The sequence below is a fragment of the Brassica rapa genome, chromosome A05 (assembly GCF_000309985.2).
Source record: "Brassica rapa cultivar Chiifu-401-42 chromosome A05, CAAS_Brap_v3.01, whole genome shotgun sequence".
Lineage (NCBI taxonomy): Eukaryota > Viridiplantae > Streptophyta > Magnoliopsida > Brassicales > Brassicaceae > Brassica > Brassica rapa.
In genome coordinates this window covers 10,858,933-10,883,511 of record NC_024799.2, presented here as the reverse complement: position 1 = coordinate 10,883,511, position 24,579 = coordinate 10,858,933, and the positions used below count along the sequence as shown (strand labels likewise).

Here is a 24,579-nt window from a genome sequence, read left to right as displayed (position 1 = left end):
TTTATCAATCTGCGATATTTGCTATATTATGTAATAAAAATCGAAAAAAGAAGGGAATTTGCATTATATAATGATGAAAAAAAAATTAAGTAGATGGACAAAGCACTGTAATTTTTTTAATAACCCAACTATGCCCTTATCTATATATCTTCTTTTTTTAATAACCCAACTATGCCCGTATATGTATTTGTATATGGACTACCTACATCTGACACTATGATCTTACGTATCTAAATCTCTCTCATTTATTTTCTTTTAAATTCGTTATTTATAATTATTTTCTTGCTCACTTTTCATTTGTAATTCCCTTTAATTTTTTGATGTGTTCCTTCTGGTGATTGTCGATTTGTGTTCTTGGTTGGTTACGTAAATAATAATTTAAAATTGATCGACGAAACCACCATATATTTTGAATACTAAAAATTTGAAAATGTATCATGTCACACGAATAAATACATAAATTTACATGAACATCACAAACTCATCTTATATAGAAAAAATGAGTAAAACTTAAAAATACTTAGTTGATATCTAGACTTTTATGTCTGGATCCGAGTTTAACGAGTGGGTATAGTTTGGGTTTGGATAGTATGCCTAGTAAATTTGTAAATAACCAGATTTCGTCGGGTTTGTAGGCTTTTTAATAACTTTTGTGATTTAAATAAACATTAAATTAAAAAGAAGAAAGGGAAGAGTATTGGAGAACTTTTTTTTTTCACCAAGGAGTTTTGGAGCAATTGACTCGGCCGGAAGCCTTATGCTTCATTGGCTTCTAACAAGGGCCGGTTCTAGTAGCTTCCAGAAGATTGGTCGGTTGGGTCTTGTCCTGCCGGACATGGTTAATCAGAAATAAAAACAAGACACATATATAAAAACTGAAAGTTGTATATATATATTATGACCGATCTGATTTTACAGTCATTAAAGCTTGAGAATATGGAAACATATCTTCGTCTGACTATACGCAGTATGATTTTAGTATATAGATATGTCATATGTATATGCTGACGTATGTATGTATTTGTATCACACATATGCATAATTGTCTTAATCACTTTGATAACCCAACTAAGGAAAGAATAGTTTAGAACGGCAATCTTCATTCTTGATTTGTAGAATCTAAAAAGATGAAAACAGTGACTTACGAAAGAAGTTTTTTATTGCCTCTGTCATATATAAGCTTTCTCGGGATAGTGGTGGAGTTGTTGTTTTGATACCTAATTGGCTGATTGCTATGACTATGAATTCAAACTTGTGATTTGTGAATATATTATAAAGAAAACTTAAATAGGTAAAATAAAATTAAAGAAAAGTGTTGGAAAAGAAAGTAGTTTTCTCTCTTTTGCTTTAGGGAATGAGCCAAACAACTTGCAATGTCCACTTTAAGTTTCATAAAATGACTTTAACTCTTGGGTGAGTAACAAGGAATGAAGTTGCAACTTCGAGATGTAATAAAACAATAAATGCAAACTATGAACATCTTGGGTCTATTTTGGGATCATGGCATGCATACAATTGAATCGCTGATAAGATTCAAACCGTACGAACTGGTTGATACTAATCAAACGATGATACGGAGAATATTGCCCATATGTCTTTATTTGAGACAAGAAAACAGATACAAAAGTGAATTTTATATAATAATAATAATAATAGTTCTATTTTTCCAGATGATAATGATGATTGTCACTTGACCAAAACAAACTATAAACATTATAGTATGTCACTGCATTATTTTTCAAAAAAAAAAAATTGGATTCATCTGTTTTATGAAATACTAGTCTTTATAAATAATATAGTAAGTAAAACTATTTTACTCGTCACAGTTAATAACAAGTTTTGCTTACAATATGTATTTTACAGTGTTAACTTGTTTAGGCTTACTACTACTTTTGGGTTAAAAATGAAAAGCTAAAGAGATCTGTTGTCGAAGTATTCTTAGCTTAGAGGAAAGCCAAAGCATTCACTAGAAAGGAATAACTAGTTTAATTGCAACACACATTATGTTGTCGTTGTGGAAGCTTGTGGATTCCAAGATTGATTAATTTCCCTGGAATCAATTTTATTAGCCACTATACAACTTTTCCACATATCAGTTAGAGTTAGAGATTCAAACTAGTAAAACCCATGATTTATTTTTTATTCATAATATCCAATTTTTCAAGATACTCGAAAATAAAAATCCCCCCAAAATATCATTACATCTTTGGCATTGAATCAGCAAAACGGAGAAAAGAGTAAAAGAAATATTTAAGCAAGAAGAGAAAATATGAAGGAACACACTGATCAGATTGATTTTTAGCTGAACTCAATCATCTTTTTCTGCTGATTCAAGTTCTTATAAAACTTCTTTATAAAATCATCAGCGGCTTGGTCCACGTGTGCTTTATTCACGTCACCATTTTCCGGTGTTAACGGAAACGGTGAGTCCGTTACTCTTAATGGCCTAACCAAAGGAGTCCGACCAAACCCTGGAAAGTAAGGAGACAAAGCCGCCGTCAAATACGCCGGCGTAACGTTTCCTTTGTCACCATGAAGAAGCTCAAGAACTGCTCTAGCAGCAGCCGCGTCATCATCGAGCGTCTGAGGCGTTTGACCACACGCAAAGAGACTATTGTGACTCTTTTTCTTCATGAAAGAAATATTTGTAAAAGGGAAAGTGTAGTTTGGAGTGTTGCTACAGCTAAACTCGTATTCTTGTCGTGGTGCAGCTGCGGCTGCGGATGAAACAGCGTCGGAGGAGGTGGAGGCGGCGGGGACGCGGCGACGGTGGTGGAACATGAGATTCTTGCCGCGTTTGAGAGTGGCGTTGAAGTCGGCAATGAGTTTGTGTTTTGAGACGCCTTTGCGGATCATGTACAAGAGGAAACGTACGATGTTCCATAGCTTCTTGCTTATTGGTTCGTTTTGATCCATTATACGTTTAGAGTTTTCTTAGAGAGAGAAACAGAGATATGAAATATTGTTTTTTTGAGGTTTGATTACTTATGAGCTAAGGAGAGGATATGTGAGGGACTTATAAAGGAAGAAAGGTAGAGAGGTGCTAAAACGTGCAAGCTTATACAAAGATTATAAAGACAAAAGCAAAAGCTTATTTTAGATTATTGGAGCATAATTATTGAATCCATGTCACTTCATAAGAAAACAGCTTTTGTAAACATGGATCAAATCTTATATTTTAGATTACAGATTTTTTTTAGGACATATTGTTTTTTGTAGCCTTTGAATAAATTTTTAAATGATCAAGATTCTAGGGTAAGAATTTTCAACATTGTATTAACATTGTTTCCAACCAGGAGATTTCGGACTATATATTGTTCATACTAATTCCCGCCTTCCCGGTTTTGACTAAGTCAGATAACCAAAGTAAAAAAAAAAAATTGGAAAATTAGTAGATTAAAATCCATGATTCTATTGTTTGAAATGGATCATTTGCATGCATGCGTCTAGATATTTTTTTGTGCATTTGCTATTTTGAAAGTGTTTACATCAGAAAGTGAAATACACCAATAATAAAACATATTCTTAATGAGAAACAAAAGTTGAAGCAGTTAGGAGGAGAGATATGATGATTGACTAAGTGGAGCTCAGAGATGAAAGTAATATTTGAACCAGGTGTAAGTGAATGATTCTCCAGCAGCTGATCGATGGGTAATAAGAGAATTTGTGAAAGAGGACCTATTTGATAGGCACCCCAAATCCAAGGGCGCCATTTTTGCCTTCTGTAGAACTAAGGTTCCTTAATCAAAATCTTTTTGTAACTCATCGTCTGACTGATCAATAGAACTTTTTTCAAATAACCCAACATCAAGTTCCTGTATACTCATAGTACCTACCGAATCCAGATTCAACAAACAGGACAATGGGATCTGTATGGATCTGATGCTCCTTCTCCTTATAACCCACTTTAGTTTTTTTTTTTTAAATCTCAAAGTATATAAATCCATATCCTTCTCCAAGCTCCAAGACGTTTGAATACAATTGTGTTCCGTTTGCTTGCAGAGCAAGTTTTTTGTGATGTTTGCTGTTTCTCAAGTTTTTTATTCTTGGAGGAGGCTCTTTGCTTACTTATGTAAGTGCTTCAGCCTAAGCTAGGTCCTCGCTGCAAGCTTTATATTGGCTTTCTCAATTCTAAAAACCCTTTTTAATGATTTATGTATATTTGTGTTGTGTTAGTTGCTTTAATGATATGAGAACCAAATATGATGAATCAATTAAATTGCATATAAAAGTCTGCTACAACACAATGGTGCTTTTCCATTTGAATTATAGAAAATGCAACAAGCAAACCTAATTTTACAAGAAGAAAAAAAGAAACCGATTCTTTCAGGAGTATCTAGCCGTTGGACTTCTCATAACTCCAATAGTTTCAAGATAAGAACTCTTCTTGTTGGTTGTCATAAGACCTGTGACTTTGGACAGCAATGGTTTCTCTCGATCTCCATAATAGCTTTCTTTCTTCACTTCATTGTTCTTGTTACCCCATTGCATAACATCAGATAGTGATGTCCCTGTAGCCGTGTCCTCCGAAAAACTAAGTCTTTCCTCCTTCATTGTCTCTTTCACAAGATATCTATTCTTAGAAGGTGCATTTGTTGGTTCTTGAGTAAGCTGATCAGCATAAAGCACGTCTTCTATTTTCGACATCACCGTGTGAGCCAAACTCTCAAGCACTCTCGAGTAGCCCTCCAATATAGCAAGTCCTACATCCTGCACACAGCCAAAAACTCAAGAATAAGAAGTGTATAATCCTCGCAGCCAAGGAATCAGCTTAATTTCTTGAATTATGGTCTTTTTACTCTGTTGCATTGAATCTTGCTGATGTCAAGCGAGGATTGTGAGATTCCAGGAAACCCTTGTTTCAAAAGAAGCAAGATTGTTTCAGCTCTTTCTTCAAACTGTTCTCTTTTCTCAGTACTCACTCCTGAGCCCCAAGGAGATTTTGTGTCCTTCTGCACCATCTTTCTCTTCCATATCACAATCGATGCTTCGATTTTGTTCTTTAGATCAAGAATCTTGTGCTCGGATGATAAATCCATTTCAATCAGGAACTGATCTGCATCAAACATCTCTACTGTTATCATTTTGTATATCACATCTCCCAAGCTAGCTCTCCCGTTCTGTTCTCAATAAAAGAAAGAAAAAAACATCGGTAAGGAATAGATACATTAAAACAGATTCTTGATGAATGTTTCTGTCTTGACTAAATAACCTTAGGAAGTGATTCCAGGTAGCTTTCAGGAATCTCCATTTCAGACAGAACTTGAGCGTTTATTGCCATTGCAGCTTTAAGGACTTGATTAACACATTCCTTTTGGCTCTGTAGAAACCTTCTTGACATCTCGGAGAGGCCATTAGGTGGGACTTTAACCGCTGGTAACCACCATTTCTCATCATTTCTTGTCTCTGAAGAATCAGGAGAATCTTTTTTGACATAATAAAACTCATTTTGGTCCTTGAATTTGTCAAGACAATCCTGCAAATAAACAAAAAAAAAAGTCAAAATTTTAGGAGAATTATAATAAAATGAGAGATTAACATAGTAATTTTTGTTCTTAGTTCTTACAAGGAGCATTGCATCGAGTTTCTTAAGTGCAGGAACGTTGCAGAGTAGATCTGTTCTCTGTCTTGTTGTCATGACTTCCATTGAAGATCCATCTTTGTTTGTTTGTTGCGTTGGAGCGAATTCAACTATATGATCAGCCACAGAGATAAGCCATCCAAGTTCTCTTCTCCAGCGCGCTTTTCTATCAGCCGGCATTGGCTCCAAACGCCTCTGTTCTCCAAAGGCAGATGCTGCTAGATTGGTAATGGCATTAGATAAAGCCAAAGCCGAAGAAACGCCTTTTCCTCCTCCAGACATATCTTCTCCAAGAAGCAGTTTTGAAAATCTTTCTTTCATTTGCTCCATGGCTGTAATAACATAAGCAGAAGTTTAGATTTATCTGCCCTAACTTGCAACCCAAGAGTTTCGTCCTAACTTGAGAGCCAAGAAACCTAGAATATATGAATCAATCCATTAGATTTTTGTACCTGCTTGTAATTGTGCTTCCATGGATTCAGAAGAAACCATCCTCGGAGTACCAATCTTGTCACTGCGGTTGGGCGTTGCATCACCGCTTGAAGGCAAAGGTGGCCGTTCAACGCTGCCAAAATTTCCGGGTTGACTTCTGAACATCAGGTCATTATCATCATCATCAAAACTGTCTGAACCATCTATTTTCATGGCGCAATCTGAGCTCCAGCTTTTAACATGTCTTGAAGCTGAATGTTCGCTCATGTTCTTGAAATGAAACAATCTTGATTTGTAACTCTCTTGTTCTTGCTCCATTGCTTTTACAATTCTAATCAAAATAATAATAAAAAATAGAAGATTCCTGTGTTTTGAAGTTTCTTTTTAATCTCTATGTTTCTTAATCCTGTAATAAAGAGGAGTTTTAGGAGATTTTGAAGAAAAACAACAAACTTAATTATCCAAAAACGGTGTTTGATTTTTAAACTTAGCAATTACAGAACACAATTGTTTGACTTCTGTTAATGGTTTTGATTTCTTTTCTTAAAATCTGATTTATTTTAGTAACTATAATTATCCGTTGTCCATAACCGTAAACAAGTGAACATGGTCAGATTCTTTAGGGAAAATAAATTACTTATTCTTGGAATGTTTACTATTTATAACTTATAAGTTTGGTGGAATATGGGGTGCACGATATTAGAAAACCAAAATTTTCAAACATACTTTAAAATAAATCTTATATCATCAAGGAGGACATGTCACATACCCTTATTTGTACTTATTATTTTTAATCTCTCAATCAATTAACGAAATGGATATAGTATAATCTTGTTAGCCTGAGCCTTCGTATATCTATATTTAGTAGGCTTCGTATAGTTTATATATATGAAGAGTACTTGATGGGTCGTTGTCCACAAATTATGCTAATTATGTTTATTAATGACTATTGTTGGTGGTCATGATTCTGTTTTCAATTCAGTAAAGAAAAATGTATGAAGATTATGTATATTACAATCTTATTGAGGACACAAGGGCAAACACATAAATCACATATAACTGAAATTTCCCCATCTTAGGTCTATTTACAGACCTAGATTCAAACAAAACTATAAAGAGCCAACAAAAAGATTTTTGATAAGCTATTCAAGTTTTTTTCACAGATCTTCATAGAAGGATAAATAATAGAACATTGGCTTAGGGCTCCATTTTTTAAGGAGTAGAAGCGCCTTTGAAGATTAGGAACTTAAGTGTCTCCAATTGAAAAATAGATGAATGTCCCTTTAGAAATGTGTGAAGAAACACCTAAAATTTGATCCCACCACACATTGCACATCCACTCCCTATCTAGAGAAAATCTTTTCACGTTGACAATAACTTCTGGTTTCTGATAGTAATACCAAATTTGTGACAATGGAGTTCTCGTTTCGCCTTTCTGCAAGAGTTAAGCTACAAAACATAAATATATTCTCATAATATCATTAATTTAAATTATGAAGAAAGAATCATAGAATACCTTTTTAGGAACAGAGAAAATGATTTTGAATTAAATAATCAGAAACTTTTATCACTTTGCAACACTCAAAGACAAAATAAAATCGACAAAGAGGAAGACACCGAAAATATAGACAAACTGTTGAAACATGATTGGGAAATTATAATTCATTGTTGAAACGTGTGATTGCCAAGAAGGAACAGAAGACGCCATAGCCAAGATTCGAAGAAAACAAAAGTTCAACGAGCTAATCGATCTTCAGAAAACAAGCCTCAGAATCCAAACTGCAAGAAAAGAAGAATCGAGTAACAGAAGACGAGCTGGAAAATGAAATCCCTAATCGCGATACACAAGAGATTCCAGAATAGCGATACAGAAGAGATTCAAGAATTGCGAGAATAGAGATACCGGAAAGCTCATATCGAGGCGGAAGATTCATGTGTGTTCTCTGATACCATATTAAACATTGAGCTCAAGATCTAAGATTAGATGTAGAATGATGAAATCGAGAGAGATTGAAGAAGATGAATCATGAAAAGTTTGCAATTCAGCTCAAAGAACTCAACTGTACATAACGTTCTTTACATATCTAACCGATTAAGCAAAAGGAAACTTAACCAATTATCGATTGACCAGTATGATAATTTGTTCTATCTTCACAATAATGATCTTGCTGGACTCATTCTTATCACAGACCGATTGAGCAATGCTTCGGATTTTTATTTTGGCGACGATCGATTCATATGACATTGAATGTTCGCAACAAACTCGGCTTTATTGATGGTATGGTTTCTAAACCTTCTTCTACGCATCGTGATTATGGTGCTTGGTCCCGTTGCAATGATATGGTGGCCACTTGGTTGATGAACTTTGTTTCTAAGAAGATAGGTCAGAGCTTTCTCTTTATCAATACTGCTGTAGGTATATGGAACAATCTCTTAGCTAGATTTAAAAAAGATGATGCACCTAGAGTCTTTGATATAGAGCAGAGATTGAGTAAGATTGAGTAGGGTTCGATGGATGTCTCAACTTATTATACTGAGCTTTTGACGCTTTGGGAAGAGCACATGAATTATGTTGATATATAAAGAATGTTATGTACATTTGAGTTCTTTGAGCTGAATAACAAATCTTTCATGATTCATCTTCTTCAATCTCCCTCGCTTTAATCACTCTGCATCTAAGCTTTGATCTTGAGCTCAAGGTTTGATAATAATTTCGAGAAAAATAGGAATTTCAATAATTGACAGATATTTACAATCAAAGAAACGTGGTAAAATTTTGATTTTTAAATTTTGCAAAACATTTTCCATGTGTTATAATAGGATTGGTCAAATGACTTATATTTAGTATATAAAGGATATGTTGCATAACTTTTGAATTGTTAATTATTTTCTTAAAATTAATGTAAAATATTAATAGCCGGTTAAATCTGGGATCTGGCCATATTGTTGGTTGCTTGAAAAGTAACTCTCTCTCTTTTATCAATACTACTAGATTTTTTAGCCGCGCTACACGCGGATAAGAAATTATATGTATTTTTCAATTCTTAAAAAATAATGTATAATATTGTATTACATTACTGGGGAATTTGCCAAAACTAACCCACAACTTGATTTTAACCCCAAACTTGAATCAAATGCAAAACTAACCTAAAAGCCTTGTAAAATTACAGCCCAGCCCCTTGTGACCAAACAAAAAAACAGAAGCTATTTTTACGAATATAGCCCTAGTAAGTCGTCTGAGATGTTGAAAGTCGTCTGGACAACTTCAAAGTAAGTCTTCTGGTGTATCTGATCTTAAAAATAATTTTTAAAATTTTTAAAAAATATTTTGATAAGCGAAAAATTAAAATCATGTAATTATAGACAGTTTTAAGTGATATAAATTAAAATATAACAACATTGAATTGTTTTTAACATAGATGAGTGTAGGTAGTGAATCATGGTATTCTTTGGTCTAGGGTTTGCCAACATATGTTGTAGTATTGTATGTATTCTTAGGGTTATATTTTGGAAAGCTTGAATGTATTTTTGAAAAAACTAATTTTTTACCTATACGTGTTTATTTTTGTGTATAGTAAACACTTTTGAAGTTTAATCTGATTTTATGAAGTGTTTAGTTAGTTAATTAAGTTTAGGGGTTATATTTAGGGTCTAGACGACTTACATTTCAGTCGTCTGGTGAAGAAATTAAAACAGACGACTTACATGTAAGTCGTCCAAATATTCCTGCCTAAAATTTTTAAAAAAATTATTTTCCCGCTTAAATAATTTAAACCAGACGACTTACTTGTAAGTCGTCTAGAAAGTCTTCTATTTTAGTTTTCTGCTAAAAATATTTTAATTTCTCGCTAAAAATATTAAACTCTTCTGGACGACTTACTTGTAAGTCGTCTAGGAAGTCGTCTGAATCAACAATATTTAACCTAATTGGATTTTCTGTCTCCCTATATAAAGAAAAATTTACACATTCTCTCTCCTCCTCTCAAATGGCTGCAACAAAAATATAATGTTCATCATTCTAAAACTCTCCAACCTCTCTCTAATCTCTTTGACTTGAAAACACCAAACTTTATATGAATTTTTCAGTTTTGTCTCATGTATTTCTTACTAATCTATCTCTTTTGCATGTTTTTAATCAAATGGTACTCATCTTCCACTAATTTAAAGGTAGATCTATTAATTTTAGATATGTATTTTTGTGTGTTCTATAAAGGTAGATTTATCTAATCTTCCACTCATTTTCTCTATTTTTAAGTCATTTGAACGTTTTTGGATATGCAGGTTTTTCAGATCTGGATTTGAAGTCCAGATGACTTCCATGAAGTCCAGACGACTTCCAGGAAGTCGTCTGGACTTCCAGGAAGTCGTCTGGACTTCCAGGAAGTCGTCTGGACTTCCAGGAAGTCGTCTGGACTTCCCTGGAAGTCATCTGGACTTCATGGAAGTCTTCTGACGAAGTCTCCCTTTCATAATAGATCTGAGCGTTTTGGTAAGTTTTTATGTCTGATTTTTCTTCATTTGGTAACTTCTTGTTGTATAAAGTTCTTACTTTTTTCCCAAACTAAAACTCTCCAAACCCACTCTAATCTCTTTGACTTGAAAACACCAAACTTTATATGAATTTTTCAGTTTTATCTCATGTCTTTCTTACTAATCTATCTTTTTTGCAGGTTCTTAATCAGATGGTACTCATTTTCCACTAATTTAAAGGTAGATCTATTATTTTTAGATGTGTATTTTTGTGTGTTCTATAAAGATAGATTTATCTAATCTTTCACTCATTTTTTCTTTTTTTTAAGCCATTTGAACGTTTTTGGATATGCAGGTTTTTCAGATCTGGATTTGATATGCAGGTTTTTCAGATCTGGAAGACTTCTGGGACGACTTACCTGTTAGTCGTCTGGAAGTCATCTGAAAGTCGTCTGGACTTCCTGGAAGTCTTCTGACAAAGTCGTCTGGACTTCCTGGAAGTCGTCTGGACTTCCTAAAATTCGTCTGACAAAGTCGTTTGGATTTCCTCTAAAGTCGTCTGGACTTCCTAAAAGTCTTCTGACAAAGTCGTCTGGACTTCCTGGAAGTCGTCTAGAAGTCGTCTGGACTTCCTAAAAGTCGTCTGGACTTCCTGGAAGTCTTCTGACAAAGTTTTCTTCCATATCAAGTGGAGTCCAAGCTTGTCTTTGTAGAGGAATGATCTATAATAAATTTGTTTGTGGTCTGTTTTGTGAATTGCATGTCTACTCTTTTAGTTGTGATTTTTTTGTAAAATCAGTAATAATGTTTTCCAAGATGTAATAAATGTGCTAACAATGTGTTTACACATTTACAAATCAATGAAATAATAGACTTCAGTAGCCTTTTTCTTATCTTTGGATCTCTCATATGCAATAATAAGCTCCAATGGCCTTTTTCTCATCTTAATAAACAAGAATGTTGGTAGCTTCATATTGATGCAACATTTTAAGAAGCATTTTAATCCTTCTTCCAACTCATAACAATAATCATCATTATTGTTTATAACAATAATACTTAAGAGATGGAAACAAACAATAGTAACTAGTCAAAGCATATCATATTTTTTATAAGTTTGCGTTGAAAAACTTAGTCAAATTTAGTAAAACTAAGGGAGAGAACATATTTTGTAAATATGAGTTTTACATATCTTGAAGTTACTTATCACTCTTAAAAATACAAGTGATTCAAAAACTAACGTAGAAGACTTAAAAACTAGCGGAGAAGACTTCCACGAAAGTCTTCTCGGATCAGTTAGAAACTTTAACTAACGTGAATGTTGGTAACCTCATAAATATCACCAATTAAGTAATAAATTTTATTCAGTAGCCCAAATATTCATTAATAAACATGAATTAACAAGAAAATGTTAAAAAGTCTTTATAGTTTTAGAGAAAATGCAAGTTTATTAAACATTGACGCAAACGACATCCACGGAGGTCATTTAGTAGACTTCCAGAGAAGTCGTCCATTTAGGTCGACGCGGACGACTTCATTCTAAGTATTCCAGATGACTAACATATAAGTCGTCTGGTCAACGCAGAGGTTATTTATGCAATTGACTTTGATATCTGTTATTTGAGACGACTGAAAAATAAGTCGTCTACATTTGTTTGGTTAAAAAAACTCCAAAAAAACTAGACGACTTACATTTCAGTCGTCACATGTTAGTTTTGCATTTGACTGGATTATTTTAGAAGTTTGACTTTCCTGGACGACTTACATTTCAGTCGTCTCGTGAAAATTAAAATATCAATATTTTTTTAAAAATTAGACGACTTACAATTAAGTCGTTATAGGTTAGTTTTGCAATTGAAAAAAAAAACTTAAATATTTAATTATATATAGACGACTTACAATTCAGTCGTCCGTCAGACGACTTACTTGTAAGTCATCCAGGATTTACGAGGTTTGACCAGAATCTCAGAATAAAATCATGGACGACTTACATGTAAGTCGTCGGACGGATGACTGAATTGTAAGTCGTCTGGGTATAATTAAATATTGAAGTTTTTTTTTTTCAATTGCAAAACTAACCTATAACGACTTAATTGTAAGTCGTTTAGTGTTAATAAAATATTGATATTTCAATTTTCATCAGACTACTGAAATATAAGTCGTACGGGAAAGTCAAACTTCTGAAATAATCCAGTCAAATGCAAAACTAACCTATGACCACTGAAATGTAAGTCGTCTAGGTTCTTTGGAGATTTTTTTGTAACCAAACAAAATCAGACGACTTAACTTTCAGTCGTCTCAGAAAACAGATTTCAAAGTTATTACAAAAATAACCTCTGCGTTGACCAGACGACTTCCAGGTAAGTCGTCTACTGCCAGACGACTTCCCATGTAAGTCGTCTGACGAACAGATCTGGAAAAAAATTTGATTTCATACCTTAAATTGGTGAGATAACTTCCTTAGCACACATAACACTTCTCCAAGCACACAAAATCTCAAACGAAAGTGACCCACCCATAATCGTTAGCTTCTATGACTTTATGAACCACAAAAAATGTAAAATCAAAATCTTGGGTTTTTTAGCTCAATGTGGAGAGAAAGTGAGAGATGTGTTGTGTTTAGTTCATAAGAATGGAAAAAGAAGAAAGGTAACTCGATTTTGGGAGCATTAAGAGCTTCAAATTGGTTGTTCATGGTGGTTAGGGTATTGATGACAATGGCAATCTTGTAATTACTTGAAGATGATGAGGGTGAGAGAGTAAAAATGTCATTTTCGGAAAAAAATAAAAATAAAAAGTTGATGGCATTTTCGTGAATTATATGAACTTGTGGGGTGAATAGGGCAAAACTAATTTCCAAAAAAAAGGGAGGTTAGTTTTGTGTTTGACTTTAAGTTGTAGGTCAATTTTGCAAAAAGCCCTACATTATTTAAAGAATATAAAATAAGACTACATAAATATATTTTTAAAATATTCTTTGTGGAAATCATTATGTTGTTTGATTGTTGTACTTGATTCACATATTTGCATAGATATTTGTGATAGATGAATAACTATATTTTTATTATCAGTAAATAATATATATATTATATAAAATAATAAAAATGAAATTATTTACTTTTTAGACAAACTTGTCTCATGTTGGGGACTCGGTTATAGACATATCATATTCGAAAGAGCCATTTTTACAGTTATCAATCTTCTTAACAATCAAGAAACAAATCTGAATATCAAAGCAATATCTCATACGATCTCTTTGTGGAATAATTGCTCTGAAGAAATTGAATTTATGCATCGTCTTTGTAATCTTTCTCATAGTAGTAATATCTAAATAAATCTCTGACAAAAAAAAAATTGAATTTATGCATCAAAACGGACTGGAAATGGATGTCCAGATCTGTTATTTAAGTCAACTTTACAAAGTACTATTCATAGTTCATATATTATTTATGTCCATCCTATTTTTTTGTCCATCCTTTCTTAAACATCTTGAAATAACTGGTGCTAATTAATAACAAACTTTTGGCTCGCAAAAAAAATCAAATTTGTCTAATTATCGCTTAATTTGTCTAACTGATATATGTATTTCTCAATTCTAAAAAATAATATATAATATTGTATTACATTATTTAAAGAATATAAAATAAGACTACATAACATAAATATTTTTTAAAATTTTCTTTGTAGAAATCATTATGATGTTTGATTGTTGTACTTGATTCACATATTTGCATAGATATTTGTGATAGATGAATAACTATATTTTTATTATTAGTAAATAATATATATTTATTATATAATATAAGAAAAAAAATATTTACTTTTTAAACAAACTTGTCTCATGTTGGGGACTCGATTATAGACATATCATATTGGAAGGAGACACTTTTAGAGTTATCAATCTTCTTAATAGTCAAGAAACAAATATGAATATCAAAACAATATCTCGTACGATCTCTTTGCAGAATAATTGCTTTGAAGAAATTGAAGTTAGGCATCAAAAAGGACTGGAAATGGATGTGCAGATGTGTTATCTAAATCAGCTTTACAAAATTATATTCATAGTTCATATATCATTTATGTCCATCCTATTTTTTTGTCCATCATTTCTTAAACATCTTGAAATAACTGATGCTAATTAATAATAAACTTTTGGCTGGCAAAAAAAAATCAAATTTTTCTAATTATCGCTTAAATATTTTATTAATATTGTCTAAGAAGCTTTCAAGTGATATCATAGTTTAATTTTATTAGTATTTTTTGTTAATTTTTAGAGTTTTTTGTATTTATGATTTTTTTCCATATTAAGCTTCTTTTTCTTTCACATAATTGATATATATATATATATATCATAAAAATTACCATCAAATCAGTTTTACTTATTTATTATTTTGTTTTAATGAAAATACACTTTTTAAATAATTTAATTTAAAATAAAATTATATATTAATTTGCTGTATTCTAACAATTTGATTGATTTAATTAATTTGCTTTGGTGGATAACTTAAAAAGTTTTCATATGAAATGGGGAAAGTAAGGTTATGTTGTTATATTATATTTATTTGTGTATATAGAATCTATATATAATGTTAGTGTAATAAAGAAAGAACATTATTTTTTTGTAACTTCAAAAAGATACATTATTACAATTTGAAATTAATCAAAATTGAATAAAATGATAATTAAATATTTGTAAATCTTATTGTTTTTTATCTTGTTTAGTTGAATTCTCATGAAAAGAAATCGATAGCTTAAACAAATGTTTCAAAATTTGTTGTGTTATTGTTTTGTCTATAAATTACAAAATTTATTGAATTGATATATTTAATTATTGCACCCTTAAATAATATCTTATTAAAACATTAGAGAACTATGTTTTGAGTTGTTTTGTCAAAATTGTACAAAAATCTATGCTTTTTCATATTTGTCAATGTTCTCAAACTTTCAAAGAATATATTAGCTTAGTCACTTACTTATTTTTTTAACAAAACAAAGTATCGAAGTCTTGAAAGTTGAATTCATATTATTGTAACTGTACATAAGAGTTTGTGATTACATACTTAGTGATTCTTGTATATGTGTTCAAAAAAGTTTCAATGGCTTAGTGGTAACTGTCATATATTTATGTCATACTAACCCGGATTCGATTTTTTCTTTCGCATTGGTTGATTTTCCTATCCTACGTGGACACTCTCTCCATGGCTTATATTTATCTTTTAGTATTGTATATTGATTGCCAACGTATACACTACTGTATTAATCAATTTTAGTAACTCGGTTTCTAGTTCTTTTTTTTTTCTTTTGAAAGAATATTAAATATATTCAAATCAAAAAAGACTTTTTTTACAAACTAATACAACTTGAGTCTAAACTTGTATGATAGTTTTGAAACTAATTTTGTGGAATAGAACCCATCTAATCTCTAGACGAAAACCAAACCACCATCGTGTTGTTGAAAGATGTTCCAGCTTGTCCCCGGAGAGAACTGATTCGATTTCGTATTTGCTTGTCGATGAACACTGAATATCAAAAGGCGTCACAGCCTTGCTGTGACTGAGTTTCCTTGGACAAGCAAGTCAAGGGTCATTAGTCACACATGCTATGCATACTCCATAGCATGTAGATATAGGAAAATGATCAATTATGCATGTAGCAAGCTGCTTCCGTTGGTCATGGTTACATAATTTTGAAGGTAGAATTGGTAAGCTTTCTATGTAATGCTAACAATTCTTTATCGTACCCGTTTTGTTTTGCAGTTAGCTATCAACTAAAATTGAGTACCAAAAAGTTAAAACCGAAGGATGTCTCTGTTAAAAAAAAGGAATTGTAGTCCAGTTTGAGGAAATGTAGACAATACGAAACATTCACATATGATAATTTTGTGGCACTACATGATTGAAAATATTGTATGGAACCCAAAAGAAAATGGTCTAATAATAATTTGTTAGAATCTGTAATAATTCAAATGAACTGAAAGAAAAAACTTTCTGCTTGATTAGCACTCGCACCCTGTTGATCTGTGTTGCTGACCTCCAGCAACATCAATGGTGTCGGGTAGGTACCTAGAGGAAAATAAGGAGACGGGAATAAGAATCAACATGAAGTAACGCAAATCTTGACAAACAACAGTTATATATATACTTACGGTTCTTCTTCAGGTTCATTCTTGAAGGCATTTTTGGTGATGCACTCAAAAGCGGCGTCTACGTTGAATCCTTCTTTGGCAGATGTCTCAAAGTAAGGAATGTTTCCTTTAGATGCACACCAAGCTTTTGCTTTCTTCTCAGAAACCTAACAATAAGGGGATTACTTTAAGCACATGACAAAACTTTCTAGAAGAAAAGGAGAAAGAAACGCACTAACCACTCGGCTTTTGCCACCATCAACATCGGTCTTGTTCCCCAAGACGACAAACGGGAAGTTGTCAGGATCTGATGGAGCAGCCTATACAATGGACACCATGAATGAAGACGATGAAAACATTTGGAAGCAAACAAACTGTAGAAGGATATTATGTAACCTGAATCAAGAACTCTTCCCTCCAGTTATTAAGATTCTCGAAAGATTTCATAACATTGACATCGTACACAAGAACACAACAGTCAGCTCCTCTGTAGAACGCAACTCCCAAGCTTTGGAATCTTTCTTGCCCAGCAGTATCCCAAATCTATATGGATTCAAATTCAATATATAGATTTAAATACATGAAACATTTCTATTTTTACAAGAAAACACATGAAAAATTGTTACAAAGATTTGAACTTCATTCAAATCGTTACTGTATTAACAAATTGTTACAAGATTTGAAATTTATAATCAACTCAAATCGATACAGTATTTTCATAAGAAACACACAGTAGTAGGTGAATCAAATTGTTACAAAGAATTGAACTTGTTTAGGAGAATCATAAATTTAAAACTATATAATAATAATAATAATAAGCAATAAATGTTGACGATTCATATTTAAAAGAAAAAAAAAAGAGCAATAGATTTATACCTGTAAAGTGAAGATGCGGTCATCAATTTGAACCTCTTTAGTCAAGAAATCAGCTCCAATCGTAGCTTTGTACTGATTACTAAACTTGCGATTCACAAACCTAGTAACCAACCAAAATCGAATTTCATATTAAAAACAGGATTTATATATCAAAAGTTATAGATCTGTGTGTTTGTTTCGTTTTAGAAACGTACTGATTCATCAACGATGTCTTCCCAACCCTGAACAACAACAACAACAACAAAAATCAAAGCCTTCAGAATCTCTTTTATCAATGCAAAAAAGTCAAAATCACATCAAATCGTTTCTCTAATAACGAAGAAAACGAAATCGACGAAAAGAGAAAGTTACCCGCTATCGCCGAGGATGATAACCTTAAGAAGAACTCTCCTGCGAGAAGACATTAAAGACGGAATGGATGATGATGATGAGCTTTTATGATATTATTTTTTTTTGTTACCGGCGAAGAAAGCGTCTCCCTCTTGTTTCTCTCTAATATAACAGAGAGAAAGAGGAAAAGGTATTTTCGCTTTCGCATATTATAACAGCAAGGAAGGAAACGACACTATTTTAATTCATTTCCATATATGTCCCAACTTCGATCACTCGTCAATACTAAAATTTATTAACTAGGGTATAACAATCGCCTTGCGCTGCGTGAATTTTTATTAAAATTACTAGATATATTTAAATTTGTTACATTTATAATTTTTATTTGTATGTGAATTTTTGTATATTAAATTATATATAATTAATTTTTAAATTTAATTTTTATATATTTTTAGTTTGAGGTAAGTATTTCTATTATATGTAACACAATTAACTAATAAAATATAAAGAATCAAGTCCGAGATTTTAGATTTATGTAAACAAAATATAATTATGTATAAAACATAAATTATCTTAGTTTAAAAGATCGGAATCTCATCTCGAATAAATTCAGGAAAAGAAAAAATACTCCAATAACCTACTTAAAATATAAAATCTCATTTTAAAAAAAAGCGTACTTAATAATATTTTTTTTACGTGTAATAGTTGAAAACTGACAATTGAATATCGATTTAAAATATTATTTTAATAAATCTAATGGTAAAATATTAATTGTAATAAAAAAATTTGAATTTTGTAATATTACATGAATTAGAAGTTTTTAAAATCTATTTTAAATGTTAATAAATAAACTTTAATTAAAATAAATAATACAAACTATTTTCAATGTAATAAAAAATTCAAAATATAATTTTATTGTCAATTAAAATAACATTAACTTTAATTATTTATTTTCTTATTATTATTAGACAAATATTATCTCTTCTTTAAAAAAAAACTCTATGAAAACGTTAATGGCTTCATTTTTTTTACTATTCATTTTATTTGGCTATGAAAGTAAGTAATTGGATATGATAGTAAAAACTTTTTATAGTTATTTCATTTCTTTTATACATAATATTTAAGCTATTAAGAACGATAAATATTTTTATATTTAGTTCACCCATGATCTAAATCTTTAGATTGAGAAACCTTTACACGGCTTTATAAATTCTGATATTGGTGCAATGATTCTTTAATCAAAGGTTTGAAATATGTTAAATAGACGATTTGAAAAAAAAATATTTTTTCTTTGAGTGGTTTGATTAGTTTTGAAAATTGATTCAAACAATATGTTTTCGCAGATCTTTTTTTTAAATAGGAGATTATGGAATTAACTATATCATTTATAATATGATAAAATACTGTTAACTTTCTTTTTTTCAACACAATAATGTTATCTAATCAAATTTGAAAGAAACTGGATTGCTCTAAGAACATTATTGTTTCCTATGGAGGGAGAGGAATAACATGTTACACTCATGTGCTGCTAAACCTCATGAAACTACCTTTGCTCACATTGACATGCTTACCTGAAACATCCTTTTTAATTTACTTATTCTTGTGATCCTATCTATGCAAATACAAATAAAACTAAAAGGGATACTTACCACACTTGTTTGACAAAATCAACGTACTTTTCCGCGCGGTAGAACGATCAATAACTGGGGCGACCTTTGAACATGGCACTAAAAGGGATACTTACCACACTTGTTTGACGAAGCTGGGGCGACCTTCTCGTTTTCTAATCAGGCGGTGAAAACTGCAGTGGCTGTGACTTGGGAGAGCACAAACACTTTTACTTCTGACTCAAAACGGCGGGGAGGGATTAGATAGTTTCCGAGAGATGCTCAACGAATGTTGAGTGATGACGACAACACATGTGGTTTTCGTTAATAATATACACATCCCTAATTACAATTTCTTCAGACTGATAGCCTAAAACCACAAAGCCAGTAACCAAAATCTGGGAGTTTCAGTACTGGTAATGTGCAAAAGAAGAATTATATACCAACTTATGGCAACAGCCTGGCTAAACTGTTCAAAAGTTTCAGTATGCTTTCCGGTCAAGAGACTGAGCTCAGTTTCATTCGAGCTTAAGACGTCGACTGAATCCAATAGCTCATTAGGGATTGGCGTATCCATTCCTCCCACGTCAAGGATGGCCGGAACAACTGCTCTCTTCACATCCTGCAACACATCCACCACCAACTTAAGCTACTTAGAAAATTCTACTCAACCCAATGTTCCATTGGCAATCTCATCATGATGATTCAAATAATATATGATCAATCTACATTCTAGTTCCAAATGCTATGTCTTATCCACGACACCATTTCTCTATCTAAACAAAAAGATGCATCCTTGAATAAAATCAAGATTAGAATCAAATAAATTTTAAAACTTGATACGAACTTTAGCAACCTGAATGCTGATTGAGTCTGGAATCTCTATTTGAAGTAGCACAAATCAAGATTAGAATCAAAGATGCATTCTACTAACTAATCCTATTATTAAAATTTGTATTATAGCTGTTATATTTTGTTATTTATGTGGTTAGATTGCGAATAGAATTGATATGGGTGATAATGATTTATGTTTTAAGCTATGGATTAGGTGGATGGTTTTATTGGATGAGGGATTATATGTGGTATATTTATTTTGGTTGTCTATTTCTCTATCCATAGATCTCTATTCTTGAGACTTGTTTCTGAGAGCAACTCCAGCGTTTATTCAGGTGTTTCACCAAGACCGAACCAAGGCGACTATTCTCTCATCTTCGAGAGAGTTAGTTTCGTTGAACCTATCTCATCAGAGCATGATTTTCCTATTGTTCTGGCGTATCAAGTTGTTAGGTGATGTGCTGAATATTTTAATTAGTAAGTTGGATTTTTTCTTTTGGACATGTTTTAAAAAAAAATTATTTGTCAGGATGTTTTTGTCGTGTTATGAAAGATTGTCAATTTTGAACTTTTATGTGAAAATATTATGTATGTTTTTTGTATTTGTTTGTTTGATGTTTTTAATTATTTTTTGTTTGATGTTGTTAATTATGGAGTCATTTGGGATGATTTTAAGAAAAATGATTTTTTTCTCTTTCATTTTCTTGGGGTTACATTATTAGTACTACGAATGCAAGAGTGTTCTTTTAAAAAAAATATTCATGCATTTAATACAAATAATTGTTAATTTGATCCAAAAAATAATTTCAGAGGGTTCATGATCAAACCATCACTTTAAAAATTAACAAAATCTCTAAACTTGGAAAAATAAAAAGATTAAAATTAAACTTACGGCTCTAAGACGGTATATATATATGGAACTAAGTTCCTAAAGGTAGAATAAAGCTCCAGTAATTTTTAATCAGACTACTGTTTAATTGTTGCAACATATAGTTCAAGTGATTGCTAAGTTTATAATACGTTATACCAAATTAAATTTAAAATATTATATTTAAGAATTGTGTATATATTTTTTGTTTTTACATGTCACTTTTGATATTTTCAAATCCTATTATGAAACAAAAAAGGTTAGGAGCAATATAATTAATTGTTTTTTTTCAATATTTATGTACTGTAAGTAAAACTGGACAAATGTTTGATGACAGGTCCAACAATTTGCAAGTCATTTGTTTTTGTTTGAAGGCTTATTTATAATTTGATTGAGTTAAAACATTTTATTTATGTTGCACTTCTTATATCTTTAAATTACGCAACTAATAATTAACGATTTATCTTCGTGTCTTAATCAGTTAACCAATATTTTGAAAATATATAAAATAATATAGTAAGTGTTTATAGTTTACTCACTTTTGAGATTTTGAAAAAAAAACAAAAAAAAATGATTTTTGGCTAAAATACAAAAACCTTAACAGTTTGAATTCGGTCTATTGTTGTTATTCTCTATAATCAAATCACATGGGGTTTAGGTTTAGACCAACGTTTTTAAAATAGAATCACACAACACGAAACGTCTTCGTATGCCTTTTAAAAAACACAAGATATAACTATAACTCTTTATAAGATATATCAATCAAACTTTTAGCTTATAAGTAACTAACTAACCTCTTGTTGAATGTGGACACCGAAATCACCAAGTATCGTGTTTCCAGATGCATCTTTTGCATTAGTTTTCTCGAGGAGATTCTGCAACAAACCGGCCGATATGTAAACTAAAACATATCTTAAAGTGGAGATAAAAAGATCTTTATAGCCTTTACCTGTCCAGCTCCTTCTGCTACACAGATCACAGCGGAGCCTTTTGTTTCGATGAGGTACTTCATGTGCTTCAGTACACCATTAGGTCCATGAATATTGAAAGGAACCTTTTGAGTGAAGAAGAAGAACAAAAGCTCAGCAAACATGTTTTTGAAAAAAATGAAAAATTATAGCAAAAATAAATAAAAAAGTACCTCAGGAATCAAACAGATGTCGACTTGTCCGCTGGCTAAAGAGGCTTGCATGGCAATGAAACCACTGTTACGACCCATCAGTTTTACTATGCCGATGCCATGATAAGCACTATGTGCCTAGGCACACACAAGAAAAGTCCACATAGCAATAGTTAAGTAATTAAGGTAAAGAGACATAGTAGAGAATATAAATACATAGAAGGCTAAATAAGTTACCTCAATGTAGGCAGAGTTTATAGCTCGTTGTGCTTCTTCAACAGCAGTATCAAACCCATATGTCTTATCCATGTGCAATATATCATTGTCAATGGTTTTGGGCACACCAACTACAGCTACCTTCATCTTTCTTTTGCGGCACTATAAGAATTAAAAACCAAGAGATTAGAATACTATTAACTCCACTACGAAGGGGAGAAAAGCAAAACTACAACATGTCGTTTCAAGTAAGAACCTCATTGTGTATAGCGTTGGCGCCAGCATGAGTTCCATTTCCACCAAGCACAAAAAGCATGTTGATTCCTCTCTCCTAAATAAATTCAAAAATTTCAGAATTCAAACTCAGTGATCTCAGAAAGGTTTCTTAAGGACTTGGAAACCAAGTGATATACCTCCATGCTGTCAACAATCTCGCTCACACTGGGACCTCCACGTGAAACTCCAAGCAAGCTTCCTCCAGATAGATGAATGTTCTGTACCACTTTCCTTGATAACTGAAGAAGGTTAAAAGAGCAAAACATTAAACAGAAGAAAATGGGAGACAACATATTCCAACTTCAAAAAGAGGTAAATCAAACTTATACCGGCATTTCGGTTAGATCTTTATCAGAGAAGCCTTTGTAACCAAAAGAAATCCCAACAATGTTCTTAACACCATAAATCTCAAGAGTGATTACAATCTGCAAAAATGTATCCAAACACTTTAACACACTATCTCTCTCTCTCTCTATATATAATGCCAAAAGTTTTCAGACAATAATTAAAACTCACATGTCTAATGACATCATTGAGACCAGGACAAAGCCCACCACAAGTGATGATGGCAGCCTTCACTTGTTCCGGTCTGAAGTATATCTTCTCCCTCGGCCCAGCACGGTGAATCCTAATCATCCCCAACAAAAATAACAAATTATAAAAAACCAAACTCTAATATTAAAACTCAAAATCAAAAAGAGTTACCTTTGCTCAACCCAAGAACAGTCGGAATCAATACACTCAGCTCCAGCAGAAGTTGGTGAAGAGTAACTAATAACCTTGAGAAGAACCCTATCATTGTTATTAATCATGGTAGTTTTCATAAAAAGGAAAGAACTTTGATCCACAAATCTCATTTTTACCAAATGGGTTTTACAATTAGTGATACAAAAGTGGAAACACTCACAAAAGTCCCAATCTTTACTTATAATTTAAAAGAAAAAACAAAAAAAAGATGAGGAAGAGAAAGATGCTATACCTCACGGATCAAAGCGAGTCGCTTAGTCTCCTCTTCGACACGACCAAGCTGAGCTTGAACCCTTTCCCTAATCTCCATCTTATTCTTCTCGATCTCCTCTTCTTTCGCCCTGATAGCAGACAAAGTCGTCCTCGACATCTCCTCGTCTTCATTCGACATTTGGCTGCTGAAACTCATGCTTCCCGACAGCTGAGCTCCTAGCTGTCGGCTGTGCTTCGCCGGAGGAGCCACCGTCGGCTGTGACGTCTCTATTGCCTGCATCTCCTTCATCTTCACTCGAAACCCCTTTAGCTCTCTCTCGCTCTCTCTCTCTCTCTCTGGTTATTTCTAGGTGTTTATGTGGCAGAGAAAAATAAGATATTGAGAGCTTTTCTTTTTAGAACCCAGAAACAGTTTTGTGATATGAACGAAATTGGGATAATATTGATACTAAAACCCTAAATTAGATCGAATCGCATATCCAATTTAGTTATGAAAACAATTAAGAAGTAAGAGAGAGGGAAAAAAGAGGAAGCACCTTCAATTTTCCAGGGAAAAAAAAGAATCCAATATATTTTAAGGAAGCCTACTGACATGGAAGCAATCAAACAAAGCAGGAGGTTAGAATACTATGATTAATTTTCGCAGTTAAGGAGAGAGGTGGAGACGATAATGAAGCAAGTCAAACGTTTATGTTATTAGAGGTTCAATTTATGGCTTAGATACACTGGGGAAGAAACGTAGAAAACTGGCGAAGGTGAGAAATAGGAAAAGACAATGTTTATGAGTTTTGCTCAGTTTATTTTGGACTGGGCTTTTGCGTCAAATTTTACATCTTATGGATCAAGGAAACAAAACAGCCCATCCCTCGCGTGACGTGGAGAAAAAAA

General features: G+C 32.3%; 4 protein-coding genes across 6 annotated transcripts; all 4 read right to left on the bottom strand.

Annotated features, from left to right (window-relative positions):
- Positions 1-2,116: 2,116 nt before the first annotated feature.
- On the bottom strand, positions 2,117-3,226 carry LOC103868517. The gene has a single exon (XM_009146611.3). It carries the CDS (start codon positions 2,914-2,916, stop codon positions 2,299-2,301), a length of 618 nt encoding a protein of 205 aa, XP_009144859.1. The 5' UTR covers positions 2,917-3,226; the 3' UTR covers positions 2,117-2,298.
- Positions 3,227-3,453: 227 nt separating this feature from the next.
- LOC103868516 (rop guanine nucleotide exchange factor 11) lies at positions 3,454-9,155 on the bottom strand. Of its 3 annotated transcripts, none has more exons than XM_033290979.1 (5): positions 7,530-9,155; positions 6,034-7,448; positions 5,213-5,913; positions 4,800-5,120; positions 3,454-4,710 (listed from the first exon to the last, which is right to left on the bottom strand). In XM_033290979.1, exons 2-5 carry the CDS (start codon positions 6,329-6,331, stop codon positions 4,327-4,329), a joined length of 1,704 nt encoding a protein of 567 aa, XP_033146870.1. In that variant the 5' UTR covers positions 6,332-7,448; positions 7,530-9,155; the 3' UTR covers positions 3,454-4,326. The 3 variants fall into 3 exon arrangements, with proteins under 3 accessions (XP_033146870.1, XP_009144858.1, XP_033146869.1); XM_009146610.3 differs by having other exon boundaries at positions 5,213-5,476; positions 5,567-5,913; positions 6,034-9,153; XM_033290978.1 differs by having other exon boundaries at positions 6,034-9,155.
- Positions 9,156-16,270: 7,115 nt separating this feature from the next.
- Positions 16,271-18,069, bottom strand: LOC103868515 (ras-related protein RABG3d). The gene is made up of 7 exons (XM_009146609.3): positions 17,832-18,069; positions 17,675-17,701; positions 17,481-17,580; positions 17,001-17,147; positions 16,844-16,924; positions 16,626-16,771; positions 16,271-16,542 (listed from the first exon to the last, which is right to left on the bottom strand). Exons 1-7 carry the CDS (start codon positions 17,882-17,884, stop codon positions 16,476-16,478), a joined length of 621 nt encoding a protein of 206 aa, XP_009144857.1. The 5' UTR covers positions 17,885-18,069; the 3' UTR covers positions 16,271-16,475.
- A 1,105-nt stretch (positions 18,070-19,174) lies between these two features.
- LOC117133897 (ATP-dependent 6-phosphofructokinase 5, chloroplastic-like) lies at positions 19,175-24,221 on the bottom strand. Its single transcript, XM_033290981.1, has 11 exons — positions 23,711-24,221; positions 23,437-23,510; positions 23,248-23,359; positions 23,061-23,156; positions 22,869-22,970; positions 22,712-22,786; positions 22,477-22,617; positions 22,261-22,377; positions 22,069-22,173; positions 21,914-21,994; positions 19,175-20,039 (listed from the first exon to the last, which is right to left on the bottom strand). The coding sequence occupies exons 1-11, from the start codon at positions 23,978-23,980 to the stop codon at positions 19,788-19,790; spliced, it is 1,425 nt and encodes a 474-aa protein (XP_033146872.1). The 5' UTR covers positions 23,981-24,221; the 3' UTR covers positions 19,175-19,787.
- Between the last annotated feature and the right edge of the window lie 358 nt (positions 24,222-24,579).

Bases quoted from the DNA above. Each gene is read 5' to 3' on its own strand.
- LOC103868516 (XM_033290978.1), bottom strand. From the start codon at position 6,331: ATGGAGCAAGAACAAGAGAGTTACAAATCAAGATTGTTTCATTTCAAG. The intron at 5,121-5,212 runs GTTATTTAGTCA...TATTGAGAACAG, and splicing joins ACCTGGAATCACTTCCTAAG to AACGGGAGAGCTAGCTTGGG. The intron at 4,711-4,799 runs GTAAAAAGACCA...GGCTGTGTGCAG, and splicing joins GCAAGATTCAATGCAACAGA to GATGTAGGACTTGCTATATT.
- LOC117133897 (XM_033290981.1), bottom strand. From the start codon at position 23,980: ATGAAGGAGATGCAGGCAATAGAGACGTCACAGCCGACGGTGGCTCCT. The intron at 23,360-23,436 runs GTAACTCTTTTT...GGGGATGATTAG, and splicing joins TGTTCTTGGGTTGAGCAAAG to GATTCACCGTGCTGGGCCGA. The intron at 22,174-22,260 runs GTACTTTTTTAT...TTCACTCAAAAG, and splicing joins ACATCTGTTTGATTCCTGAG to GTTCCTTTCAATATTCATGG.
- LOC103868515 (XM_009146609.3), bottom strand. From the start codon at position 17,884: ATGTCTTCTCGCAGGAGAGTTCTTCTTAAGGTTATCATCCTCGGCGAT. The intron at 17,148-17,480 runs GTATAAATCTAT...GAATCCATATAG, and splicing joins ACCGCATCTTCACTTTACAG to ATTTGGGATACTGCTGGGCA. The intron at 16,543-16,625 runs GTAAGTATATAT...ATTTTCCTCTAG, and splicing joins AATGAACCTGAAGAAGAACC to GTACCTACCCGACACCATTG.
- LOC103868517 (XM_009146611.3), bottom strand. From the start codon at position 2,916: ATGGATCAAAACGAACCAATAAGCAAGAAGCTATGGAACATCGTACGT.